We start from the raw sequence: 13,654 nt of genomic DNA on the forward strand, positions 1-13,654 counted from the left end.
CGAAAACGTCTGTTCAGGCAAAGGACAGAAGTTCAGTTTAGCACGTGTGGAGTGCAGAGTGAAGGGGCTGGAGGCTGAGAGCCGCAAGTAGTGGCTGGAGAACTAATTAAGAGCCCCACCATGAAGGATCTTAATGAGCAATGCTGGGACTTTATTATAAAAGCTACAGGAAGCCTTGGAGGAGTTTGAAGCAGAGGAAGGAGGCTGGTGTAAAGCATGGATTGGAGGGAGGCAAGCCTGGAAAGGGTTACATCAGGGGATGGGAGATTGTGGCAATTTCAGACTCACAGTGCCCTGAAAGTCTCCTCTAAATGTGTCCATATAACATGAGACGAGGCCTGGGTCTGCTTTGCTGAACCCCAGCTTAATGGGAGATGCTCTCTGAGAAGCTAATGACTTTGATGGAAAGGAGGTACCAGATGTCTACATTTTAATAGGGGGCCACGGTAAGGGGCAGTTCTAGGATGGGACAGCCTCCAGGGAGGACGAGCTCTACTCTGGGGGTTGGGGCTGGAGCCAAGATTGGAAACCAACCAGTTAGAGTTTTCTAAGCACCTCCTGCTTTATGTCCCGTGTGCTGCGCAGTATGTGTTTAGGACAGGGCCTGGAGTCCCTGTGAAGGTTCTGAGAGCTGGGTGTGTGTTTTGGGAATGGATGTTTGTGAGGGAAAGTTCTCAGTCTGTGTTAATGTGCAAAACTCGGGAATGCATACTGACAAGTACATACTTGCAGTCAAAGGGGATATTCATTCAATATATGCTGTAAGAGAGCACGTGCCTTTTGATGGCCTGTCTCAGACAGAACAAGCTCTGGGTTCTGTTCAAATTTAGAAACTCTTTTGGTTCACGCTGCACACAGCAGGCACTCACATAGTTGTCAAACGAATGATTGTTTCCATTTTATTAAAGTTTGATCGTTTTAGGAAATATATAGGTTGGGTTACAAGTTTGAACTGGATGTTTTAAGAAAAATAAACTCACAGCCAGGCACCAACATCCATTTACAAAGTCTAGCAGTTTAAATCCTGGAATGGAATTTATATACTAGCTGGAGTCCTATCTCATGTCAAAAGCTTTCGCTATTTCATTTCATTCAACAAACATTTACAGAACACCTCGGCCAGGCGGCACTGGGTGTTGTTGCTGGAACTCATTTCCCTTGCCTCTGTGCCACCTTAGTCTGGGTGCTGCAATTAAAGCTTAATTATATGCTATCTTGTATTGTTCCTTAATTGTTGCATGTGCATTCATCTACTTCCAACTAGGCTGGATGTTCCTTGGGGGCAGGGACTATGTTATAAACTTCAGGATAGGTGAGGGACTTAGCAGAGAGCTGAATCTGCGGAAGTGAGTAAACACCCACTGTTTGAGGAAAAAGGGAAACAGAACCAAAAGCTATTTGTGACTTGTAGTAATACATAATATATCATAAGATACCTTAATAATTAGGGCACATACATTGGTTGTTAATTAAGTAAAATATTCCTTTAATAATAAAATGTAAAATTCGAATCTGCATTTTCATGTTAAGGGCAGGCTTTGCATATTAATATAATTGCTGTGGTCCCCCAAATGCTTTCATTCTTGTGCTCTTGAATGCAAAACAAGAATGTTTCCTTGAGGATGAGAATTAAAAGGTAGAACCAGTCTTTGGTGAATTATTCGATGGCAGAATTAGCCTATAGCAGGATTTCTCAACGATGTCACTATTGACAATTCAGACCAGGTAATTCTTTGTTGTATGGGGCTGTCCTCTGCATTGCCGGACGTTTAGCAGCTTCGTTGGGCTATACCTATTAGATGCTAGGAGCACCACTACCCCAAGTAGTGACAATTAAAAATGTCTCCAGACATTGCCAAATGTCTCCTGGGGGCAAAATCACCCCCAGTTGAGAACCAATGTCCTATAGGAATTTTTTTTTTTTTTTAGATTTTTTTCTTTTGTAACAAATGGTGGACGTGGGGGAAGGGAAATAATATCTAGTGTTTATTTGGTGTGAGCTAGGCACTATACCTATGTTTTTTATTTCATCTTACAGATAAAGAAACTAAGGTTCAGAGACATAAAAGAACCTGCTGAAGATCATAAAACTAGTTCAGCAGTAAAATCAGGATTGCAAACCAGTCTTGTCTGGCTGCAAAGCCTTTAGTCCTTTCCTACACACTCCCCACTGCCTCTCTGCAGGAAAAACAGCATACCTCAAATTGAAGGTGAACGGACTGCAAACTCAACAAGTATGTCCAAAAATATTTTAAAACTTCTGGGAGGAGGGGATTTATTTCTTTTATCCATTAAACTTATTTGAATATGACTCTATATGCTCACACATATAGGTACTGGGGCTCCTCACTACCGTTGTGGCTCTGGTGTTATCTCTGAAAAACACAGAGCAACACAATGGATCAGCTTCAATTCTCCTTGTTACAAATTATACAAAAGCCAGAGCCTAACGGTGCCAAAAGCAACTGGTATTGTTTACATAAGGGCTGAAGGCTAATAGTTAACTTTCTCTCAAGTTAATTCCAGAAACAGCAAATAACGCCTCACTTTACAACTACAAACGAGTGAGATCGAGTAAAATGTCATAAAATGGAGAAGACAACATTAAAGCAAAGGAAGATGGAAAGGTTGGTTCCAGCGTTCCCTCCCTCTCGCCTTTCGCTCACGCTCGGCGGGTCGGGGCGGCGCGGCCTGGGTCTCGATCGCCCCCGCCAAGCGCCCGTCGGAGGCGCCCGGAGCCCGCTGGCGGCATTTCCCGCCTTGGGGCGAGCTCGGCCTCTCTCGGAGAAGCCTGTCCCAGAGCCCGGTCTGGAAAAACAACAGCAAGAAACTTTGGCTCGGTTGCCGGTTCAGTGAAAACAGGCTAAGACTCAAGTTTGGTTCGGGGCTGCAGCCGCCGGGTCCGATTTGGGGGTGGGGGCGGGGGCTTCACCACTCGGTCAGGTTCAAGTGCGCATGTGCGCGAGGAGTCGCTCGGGCACTTATTGAGCGCCCACTGTCTACGAGCGGCCGGGGGTGTGTACGCCGGGCGCGCGCTGGGGGGGTGTTGGGGCAGGGGGCGCGGGCGCGCGTGGCCGGCGAGGCGCGCGCAGGCGGCGTGCGCGCGCGGCGCCGGGGAAGGGGGGCGGGGGGGGCAACGGAGGGAGGGCGGCGAGGGGGTGTGTCCCCCGCCTCGCCCCGGCGCTCGCTGGCTGGCGCGCGCCTCCGCTCCCTTCCCGGGCGGGGAATCCGGGCCGGGTTGTGGCCGCGGCCGCGTACGTGAGCGCAGTGTCCCGGAGAGGGAGGGCAGGCCGGCCAGGTGGGCGCGAACGGAGCCTCGGCGGGCGGGCGGGCGACCGGAACGGAGCCGGGCGGTGGGCCGCGCCGGGTGGGCGGGGGCCGCGACAGCCGCAGCCCCGAGCCGAGCCGAGCTGTCCGAGCGGGAGCTGCCCGGCCCGCGCCACCGCTCGTGGCGGGGCGAGGTGAGCTGCGCGGGGACCTCGCGGCGCTGCAGCCCGGGGACGGGGGCGGCCCGGGAACTTCCCATGCTCCGCACGCCCGCGGGGGCCGGGCAGGCGACAGGAGGGCCCGGGAGGCGGGCGCCGCCGGGGCAGCGGCCGGTCGGGGCGCGGGGGCGCTGCGGCAGTGGCCGCGCCGGCCGGGAGAGGGTGGCCGCCCGCCCTCCCGTGCGCCGCCTTGTTTATCTCGCCCGCCGCCGGCGCTCGCCGAGGAATCCCCTCCCCAACTTTGAGCGCCGGCCGGGAGTCGCCTCTCCGCCGGAGGGTGACCTGCCCCCTCCCTGACCCTTTCCGGCCGGGCCGCCGGCCCAGTTCTCCCGGCGCCCCGCGCGTTCCTGCCCGCTCCGCCGGGCGGCCGGGCGGGCGAGTGCCGCGCTCCGGGACGCGCGGCGCGACACACCCTCCATCTCGGGGGCTGGCCCCCACCCTCCCGGTCCCCTTCTGCCCTTCTGCCCACCCCCGCTTCCTTCTGCGCGCCTTCACCCTGCCTCTCCTCGCCGGCGGCCCCTGACCCTCCTCAGCACTGGCACTGTGGGCATGTGGGGTGCCCGGGTGGGGACCTGGACGGGGAGTTTGTCATGTGCAATTTCAAAGGCAGCATTTTCTTTCCTGCCTGGGAATTCAGGGCTCAGCGCCTTCACTTTGGGACGGACGCAGTAACCTAAAGAAGCCCACCTGCCAGGCGGCGAGGGGGGTCCCGCTGCCCCCTTGATTGCAGGCAGCCTGGGCCAATGTTCGGTGGCTTTGGAGCGCTTCTCGCAGGCCGGCGTTCTCCTGATGCCAGGCGGCCAGGTGCAGGGGTTACCTACAGGCCACCGGTCCGTTCTTTACACCCCCTTTTCTAGAAAAGTGTATTTGGTGCATTTTGCCTGGAAGTGAGTGATCCACAGGTATTGAAGGCCTTTTTGACACCCTCCTAAGATGTTGTGTAAACAGAGGTTCTGGGTCTCAGGGAACTTGAAACACCAGGAAACATAGCAATTAAGTTCAACTCCACAGGTACCTCTGGGGGGCTGCTGCGTTCTCAGCACCATGCCAGGTTCTCTGGGAGATAAAAGACACTCAAGAAATCTAAGGCCTCAGAAAGCCTACTGACCAGGTATAAGTGATTTGAGAGCTCAAGTTCAAATTAATGTGCGCAGACTGCGTAAGTGACTGCAAATGCTGGGGGACAGGGGGACTATCAAAGGCAAGGTCAGAGTTGGGGAATGGACTTAGAGTCCTAAGTTAGGAAATAAGTTATGCACGTGAAGGATAACCGGCAAAGGCCAAAGGCAAGGGAGAAAGAAGTAACAGGTGTGAGAGGTCAGAAAGGGACTATGGAGTAGAAGAGGTTCAAACAGTTATCTTAGTGAGGAGGATGCAAAAGATACATGAGATGATTCCCTCCAGGGTTTATAACCTCGGGGGGCGGGGGGACAGAAAGACTTGAGCATGGGAAATAAGACCTCAAGATAGGGCACAATGACCTGGCAAACTGCGAGGTGTAGAATAGGTGCTGTTGGCGTTCAGAGAAGGAATAGGGTAGGAACCACCAGAACTGTATTTCTGGAGCGTGAGACCTTTGAGATGGGCCATGAGGTGCAAATGAACATGACTTTTCCTGAGAGACAAGGAGATGGCCTTGGCCAGACCGGGGGATGTTTCCTGAACAGTAGGAGATAAAGATAGAGAGGAACAATGGTTGAGGTTGTGAACGTCCTAGAAAGCCAGGCTGGGGGATTGCATTTTACCCTGTGTGTACTGGGGAGATAGTAAAGGTTTCTGAGCCAGAGACTGATGTAAGGAAAGGGTATTTGGAAAGATTTTTAAAAGTAATGTTAGGAGACAAATCAGCAGGCTGTTACAGTTGTGGAGTGCCCAGGGCTTGGACTGGGATAACTGGAAATGGAAAACAGGGTGGATTTTAGAAGCATTACTGTTGAAATAATCTGTTGACAGGGGCAGGGTGAAGGAAGGAGATGAATGGAAATTAATTCTTTGTGGAAATTGATTACATGCCAGGGCCTTGGAGCTGCTGTAGTTGGTAACTTGAGAAATCGGAAATGTGTGTTTTGGAGAGAAGTAATTGACACTCAGGCTGCAGGGAAGTTTCTTGTGTTTGCCAAGAAGTCGAAACATAGGTGTCCTGCTAGCAGCTGTGGCTCTGAGGTTGGTGGGAAACCAGGGTGTGTAGGGTGGAAAAGGCTGCCAAAGCCGGGGAGGGAAGGCACTCCGAGGAGTGTCTTCTTGGTCATGGGGTGGGGGGCAGTAGAGGATGCTGTTGAGGGGGACTGGGGGTCTGAGTTGGAAGGTTCTGTTCTGTCTTGCCATTCAGAAGATACCACCTGGTCCTGAACATGAATTTGGCAAAGTAACTCGGAGGAAATGAGGCTCCAAGGAGGATGGGCCACTTCTGCTAACCAGGAGGGTGAGGGTGGGATTGGAGATTTGAGGGAAGTAGAATGGAATTCAATAAGCACATACATTGCTGGGCTTTGAGATACGTTGAATTTTGCTCTCCACTGAGACCTTCAGTCTAGTCCTGTTGTCCCCTTGTGGATGTGCATGGGGGAAGCAACAAGATGAGGGGGCAGCAAGATGATCTAAAAGAGGAAGGAGAAGATTGTGGGCCTAGGGATAGTGCCTTTCCCTGGGCCAGGTCCCCTCCGAACCAGAGCCCTTGCCAGTTTCCAGGAAGCCAGCGACCAGCCCGCAGAGGGGAGCTGGGGCTTCTCCTGAGCTCTGAATTCTGCTTTCCTGTTGCAAGGGTGACTTAGGGTGATTTGCTGAACAAATTCCCTAAGCCTCAACTTGCAGCATCCGAGGGCTGGTGAATTTGAAGGGTGATTGCAAAAAGTTGCAGAATGAGTGAGAATGTAATTGCAGTTACTTAGCCTCCCTGTTTCTCTGAGTTGCAGGACCAGTGAACTAGCAGGGGAAGCTGACTCGTGTGGGGAGAGGTAGCCATCAGATAGTTTTTTCTTTTTAGGGAATATATGACTGTCAAAAAAAAAAAGCAAAGTTGCGTAGAGCGCTGGTGGAGCTCATCTCGTTAGCAGTGTTTTCTACACTTTCGACCGTGACCTACATTAGGAAATAAACTTTGTATCATGACCTAGTATACTCAATCATGTATGTAAAAATCTAATTTAAGTTCATGAGTACTACCTCTTTTGCTTGGTGCAATCTCCTCTGGTACTTTTATTTTCTATTCCATTATTTTTGATTTAAAAATGCTTATTGTTTCCCACTAAGTCGATGTAACCAGTCTGTAATGGATCATCACTCACAGTTGGGAAAACAGCTATAGAGCATTTTCATATCTAGGAAGTATTTAGTAAGCTGCGCCAGGGCAGAGCTACCCTTATTTGTGCTGGAGGTGGAAGGAAGCATGAGGAAGGGATTGAAAGTTTACAGGCTCCATGGAAAGATAGGATCCACCTGTGATTAAGGAGCAAGGCAAGATGACGAAACGCCAAGATGAAACATAAGTAGCCATAGGGCTCAGGAGAAGGGGCCACGCTTGTTTGGCTTGGAGAAACTTGCTGGAATAGGGAAGGAAGTCTGGGAAGAACCCTTTGGGGTGTCTCATGGTGCCGCACAGGTGGGGTGTGGATCACGGGCCACAGCTTGGAGTTAGGGGTGTACATAGTGTGCGGAAGAGTGAAGAACAGAGGTCCTTGTGAGAGGAGGGAGCGGTCAGGCGCTGGAAAGGTCGGTTAGGATCAAAGGGTAGTGGAAGGGTTGTAAACGGGAGGCCCGAAGAATGTGTTCAACCTTCAGATGAGTTGTCATTGGGACCACGCAAAGGTTTTCAAAAATTAGGAGCAATCCAGAAAACCTCTGGAGTTGGGACTCTGGTAAAGAGAGCAGGCAGGTCTGTGCAGCTGAGTGGCAGCTGCCCCCTGTGGGCGGGATATGGCCCGGGGCTCCCAGCCGGCCCAGTTCCCATTCTTTCTGTTGCCTCAATCCAGTCGAAGTCAATTCCCTGCTCAGCCCTGCAGGCCTTTGGGTTTGTGACCTGAGTTTTCAAGAGACTCGAAGGCCAAGTAGGGACTTTGGGATCGCGTCCCTGGCTCTGGGTGGCCTCCGCGGGGATTCGGGTAGGAGCGTGACATGGAATCTGAGAGCCTTGTGTGCAAATGATTTGTTTTGGGCAGGTGAGCAGCGCTTTCTGAGTTGCTGCCGGCTGGCACTGTGAAATATTTTTCTGATGACTGGAATGGTACTAATTAGAGACGGCTTTGGGCTGTATTCTCTATGGTGAAGCCAATTTCTAGCGACCCCAAGATCTCTCAGGCCTTGCCATTTTCCACTTCAGGCTGACCTGGTTAGCTGGTGGCTCCTGGCACGTATCCTCTGAGAACGATGTCGGGGTAATAACTTGGTGAGATGTGAGTCATGGCCGCCAAGTGCCGCAAGACATTAGATTCTCAGGAGCTTTGGTTCTGTGAGTCAGTAATAAAGGAACGGCAAGGAGAGGGGCTGTGTCACTTCTTATTTCCTTCTTCCTAGGATGGGCCCGGGGGTAGGCCTCCAGGATCCAGAGATTGAGAAGCCAGGATTCGTAATGACTACGGAATAATTGGTTCAAGGTGTGAATGCAAATGACTCCTGGAAAACTAGGCTGATTTGGGACCAGCTGAAATGAATAAGTTCAGATCTCTGTGGTCTGGAGACAGTTTGGTTTACCCTGGGGGTCCATAACCGCCTGTGATTCAGAGCCCTTCCCTGGGGGAGCCACAGGTGACAGGGACTGAATAAGAGCCACCCTGCTTTATACAGGTATGCAATCTGATTATTTTAAAATACAGGTTTTGGGGAAAAAACGTAGAAACTGAAATGCTTTTTGCTTAATTGCTTGAAAAAGTGTGCCCTTAGGACGCAGGGATAATCAGAAGTCAGCCAGATCGTATCAAATTAAACCCATTTCCTGTTTTATATGATGGTTACTATATCAGAGAAATGGTGCAGCAGCTATAGTACACTTTGTCTTTAGTAAAGTACTTAACAATTTCTGAAGATATGAAGGTCCATATTAAATAAGTGGTAGAATGTGGGCTGGATGGTGTTATTATTTTAATTTGATTGCCATATGCAAAAACTGTTAATTAGTGGCACCGAGTCAGCCTGGAAAGGGGTCTGAAAATGAGTGCCATAGGGTTCTATTCTTGGCCTTGAGCTGTTGAACATTTATTCCAGTGCTGTGGATCAAGATACAGAAGGTATGTTTGTCAGCTTTGTTGATGGCGTAGAGGTGGGAGGAATTGCTTATTTAGTAGATAAACCAAGGTTCAGAGATATCCAGAATAAGGGCCCAAATTTAAAAAAGAAATTCAGTAAGGGATAAATGTAAAGTCTGATTTTAGTTTTTAAAATTTGAATTGTAATGTTCATACATTCTGGTAAGATAATTCCACTTCTGGAGACCACATCCAAAATGTAGATGATGCTTTGTGCACAGAGATTATTTAGAGGTTTTTTTTTTTTCCTTTTTTTTTTAAACTATAATGGAAAATTGGAAACAACCTAAATATCCAATGGTGCGACTGGGCTGGAAGTAATCCGAAAGTGATTCCACTAATATTCCGTAATAGTGGAATATTATGGCCATTAAAAATAATGTTTAGGAATAACTTTAAAATAACATGGACAGATGTTTCTGCTAAAAGTTAAGGTGCATCTACAATATGATTTCAAATCTTAAAGGAACGAAGTGCATAGAAAATGACTGGAAGGAAATATATTAAAAATTCTGATACCAAAATACTAATATTGGTTACTTCTAAATGGATGAGTTGAGTGACTTTCTTTTTTTACATTTTAAATTTACTATTTGTATTTTTTGTATTGTGTATGTATATCACAGTGGAAAAAACACTACCATATATGTAAGTATATTTTTTAAAATATACTTTATTTTTTAGACCAGTTTTATGTTCACAGCAAAACTGAGAGGAAGGTGCAGAGAGTTCCCACATACCCCCTGCCCCCTTCACATGCACATCCCCCTACCATCAACATCCCCTACCAGATGGTACATTTGTTATAACTGATGAACTTACACCGTCATAATCACCCAAAGTCCATAGGTGACATTAGGGTTCACTCTTGGTGCTGTACCTTCTGAGTTTGGACAAATGTACCCACCATTATAGTATCGTATAGAGTACTTTCACGGCCCTAAAATCCTCTGTGCTCTGCCTAGTCATCCCTCCCTCCCCACAACCTTTGGTAACCAGTAATCCTTTTACTGCCTCCACAGTTTTGCTTTTTCTAGAACGTTATACAGTTGGAATCATACAGTATATAGTCTTTTCAGATTGGCTTCTGTCACTGGGTAATATGCATCTAATCTTCCTCCATGTCTTTTCGTGGCTTGATAGCTCATTTCTTTTTAGCACTGAATAATATTCCATTATCTGGATGTCCCACAGTGTATTTATCCATTCAGCTACTGAAGGTCGTCCTGGTTGCTTCCAAGTTTTGGCAATCATTATGAATGAAGCTGCTATAGACACCCGTATGCAGGTTTTAGTGTGGACATAAATTTGCAGCTCCTTTGGATAAATACCAAGGAGGGCAGTTGCTGGGTCATATGGTAAGAGTGTGTTTAGTGTTGTAAGAAAGCACCAAACTGTCTTCCAAAGTGCCTGCACCATTTTGCATTCCTACCAGCAAAGAATGAGAGTTCCTGTTGCTCTGTATCCTCACCAGCATTTGGTGTTGTCAGTTATCTGGATTTTGGCCATTCTCTTAACTGTGTAGTGGTATCTCATTTTAATTTGCATTTCCCTAATGATTTGTGATGACATCTTATGTGCTTTTTTTGTTATCTGTATGTCTTCTTTGGTGAGGTATCTGTTAAGGTCTTTGGCTCCCTTTTTAAAATTGAGTTGTTTGTTTTCTTATTGTTGAGTTTTAAGAGTTCTTTGTATATTATGGATAACAGTCCTTTATCAGATGTGTCTTTTGCAAATATTTTCTCCCAGCCCGTGGTTTGTCTCTTCATTCTCTTCAACACTGCTATTTTAAAAACATTTTATCGTTCAAGGACAGGATGGGTAAAGGTAGATGATTCATTTAGTGACTAATCTTGAGTATTTACCTGCATGTGTCAAGCACTGACTAGGTACTGGAGTCAAAAAAAGAAGACTCAGTCCCTGACCTGAAGTTGATGATCTGATTGAAAGGGGGAGACTGACAGGTAAACAGACAAGCACAGTGTAACCCTGGTGGTCCTTCAGGTGCCGAGGAAGGGGCAGATCATGTGGGAAAAAAGTTTTGAGATTGTTCTGTTCATGAGTTAAATGTGAGCCCTGAGTGGGATGAAGCTTTTTAGAAATTGAATCCCATTAATAACTGGATCAGAAATTCATCAGTCCAATCACAGGGTCTAGTTTTAATGACCTCTGCTGGTCATGTGACTTTCGGACCACTGGGGGGGCCATGATTTAAAAGAAACATGAACAAACAAGGCTTCACCCACAGGAAGGAGACTAGGATGCTGTGGGATCAGGAATGACCGGAGTGCATTCATGGGGTGGGTACACAATAGCCCTTTTCAAATATTTTCGTGGTTATGAGGTATAGGAAGGAGTCGACTTGTTCATTTCTGCTCTGGTGTTGGAGTATGACCAATGGCTAGAACAACTGCTTTATCCTCTCTAGCTTCAGATTCTTCTTCTGTAGAGTGATTGCATTACATGATTCCTTATCCACTGAATGATTACACTGAAGGTGACGAGCTTTAAGGTTCCTTTTAACCCTAAAGACTGGGAGAGCAGATTTCACTTCCATCAGAAGAGGAATTTTCTAGCTGGCAGGTCTGACCAGCAGTGGAAATGTCTGCCCGTGGAGTAGTGAGCTCCCCATCATTGAAGGTATTCAGGTTGGGCTGAATGCTGTGGATTAGGGGTGCTGTAGAAGAGAACAGGAATTAGGCTGGCCTCCAAGGTCCTTTCTCATTCTTGGGTTATTGTGTGACTTGTCAAAGCTGAAAGATAATGTGGAATATGGAATATACCTCTAGTGTGCAGTACTGGGGTCAAATCATCATTTTAAAGCTCTTTAAAAAAATGTTAATAAGTGGGTCCTAACATTTTCAAGAGATCTTCTGGGGTTATTTTAGAAAGGAGGAAGAGAACTATTCCAAGGTGGGTCAGGACTCAGTCTGTGGCCCCAGGGCTGCTGACAATGGAATTTTGTCTTTAGGGAAAGCGAGGAGGTGGGTGTGGGGTGGAAAATGGCAAATAACAGTAAATAAAACAGATTGACATACGGAGGACTAATGTGTTTATTGGCCGGTTGTATTCAGTATAACGAATGAACCAAGATGGGCACCTTTAACTGACTCCTGGGTCCTCTGCTTGGCTGCGGAGGATCTGGGAGTGTCCTTGACCATCTCCTCCTTCATTTTCTCCACTGCAGATTTATATCACCAGGTGTAGCACGTTAAAAACCATCCCAACATCAGGGACGAGTCTGAACCTTGTGGTTGCTCTGTAGGCTTAGGGACAGAGGGAACAAGAGACAGATTTAAAGGAACTCTCGGGTGGGATTTTCCAGGAATGCATATATTTAGTTGCTATCCGACAGTAAATTTGTGGTTTGAATGAACATTTTTTTTGTTTTTGCATTTTTATTATTTGTACCTTACATGTGGAAGTTTAATTTTGCCTAAATTTTACTTAAATATATGGTTTATTTAGAATCCACCCTGATTATTTAAAAATTTTAGATTTTCTTCCTGATATTTTTGGATTACTTCTTTTGCTGTTGGGGACACTGCAAGGGCTAAGTCACTTAGCAGACATTTCTTAGAGAAAATCCACAAGGAGAACAGAGGTTTATCTCATCTTTTGGAGAAGAACACAAGATTTCTGTCACCAAGTGATTCATGCCTACATTTTGGCATTTGAAAAAAGTCAGTATTGGGCAAGGAAGTGCTCTCTTCACGTGGAGTAGTTTCAGGGTGCACACCTAGGGGGCGTCAGTTTTCGATGTATGTAAAAAATGTAGGCAGAACTTGGTAATTGGAACTAAAGTTGGAAGTCTTTGTGCACTTGATAAAGGGCCCAGGCCGCCTTTATCTCAGTATCATTTGGACCTCACACAGTGTATGGCACGTCATCTGTGCTTGCCGCATTGCTGTGAATCGGCTCCCTGGGCCACAGAACAGTGGGTATGGGAAAAACTTAGGGTATCATACTTTTTTTTTTTTTTTTAAGGCAAAACATGATAAGAAGTAACAGCTCTCAGCCTTTTTTGTCCTTTGAGTATTGGGAAGCCATAAAACTCTTTTAGTAAAAACAACCACACTCAGTGGTTGTTTTTCAAAGTGCAGGGGGAATGAAAAACTCCCTGTCCTCTATTTTCCTTCTGCCGAAAACGAATTGCTCCTGGTGCGCCGTTCTTAAATTCCTGTGTCCTCTATCCATTTTAATCTTGTTATCTATTTTTATGGTGACTGTCGCCATGGTACTTGTGCTCTTTACATAGCACAACAGAGATTTCAGATGTCTGATAGGACAGCTCAAAGTTCTGCTGCAGCTAGCAGAGAAACTGTACTGGGGTAGTTTTTTTTGTTGTTTTTTTTTTTTTAAATTGAGGTGTAATTTGCATACAGTGGAATGCTCAGATCTGAAATGTGCTGTTTAATCAGTTCTGACAAATGCATTTCGAGACAGAACATTTCCATCACCTCCAAAGTGTTCCACGTGACCTTTTCCAGTGAATCTTCCCCCGATCGGAAGGACCACAGCTCTGTTTTCTATCACCCTAGGTTAGTTTTGCCTACCCTAGGTCCTTAATATTAGAATTTTGTGTTTCTAAGGACTTTTCACGTAGTGTCTTGAAGAGGTGGAGGTGGAGGAGTGTCTGTGTTTAAAAATCAGCGTTCTGTGTGGTTAGGTGGCCCTGGGGGAGTAAATGATATTTTGGAGCTTTTCTAATGTGGTGGTCAGATTCTTCCTTCTCATTAGCCCACAGGATCTGAATTTATGTTAGAAATCCTGATTCCCGGATGGAAGAGTCTGAGGCACAGCCGGCTAGGCCTGGTGTGGATTACGTGTGGTTGGGCGAGGGCTGCCATTATTGGCAAGTGCGTGTGTGCGTGTGCATGTGCATGTGTGTGTGTGTGTGTGTGTGTGTGTGTGGTGGCGAGCTGGAACGCT

The 13,654-nt window shown here is 47.1% G+C and overlaps 1 protein-coding gene across 7 annotated transcripts in view; it reads left to right on the top strand.

The window, feature by feature from the left end:
• The first annotated feature begins 740 nt into the window (after positions 1-740).
• Positions 741-13,654, top strand: part of ZNF395 (zinc finger protein 395) — a 41,850-nt gene continuing 28,936 nt past the window's right edge. The window contains exons 1-2 of one of the 7 annotated variants that reach the window (XM_082402801.1): positions 741-2,234; positions 2,517-2,627. In XM_082402801.1, coding sequence (XP_082258927.1) covers positions 2,590-2,627 — 38 coding nt within the window. In that variant the 5' untranslated portion in view covers positions 741-2,234; positions 2,517-2,589. The other 6 variants (XM_082402804.1, XM_082402800.1, XM_082402805.1 and 3 more) reach the window with 6 other exon arrangements.

This window comes from Balaenoptera borealis (genome assembly GCF_965194805.1).
Source record: "Balaenoptera borealis genome assembly, chromosome: 8".
NCBI lineage: Eukaryota > Metazoa > Chordata > Mammalia > Artiodactyla > Balaenopteridae > Balaenoptera > Balaenoptera borealis.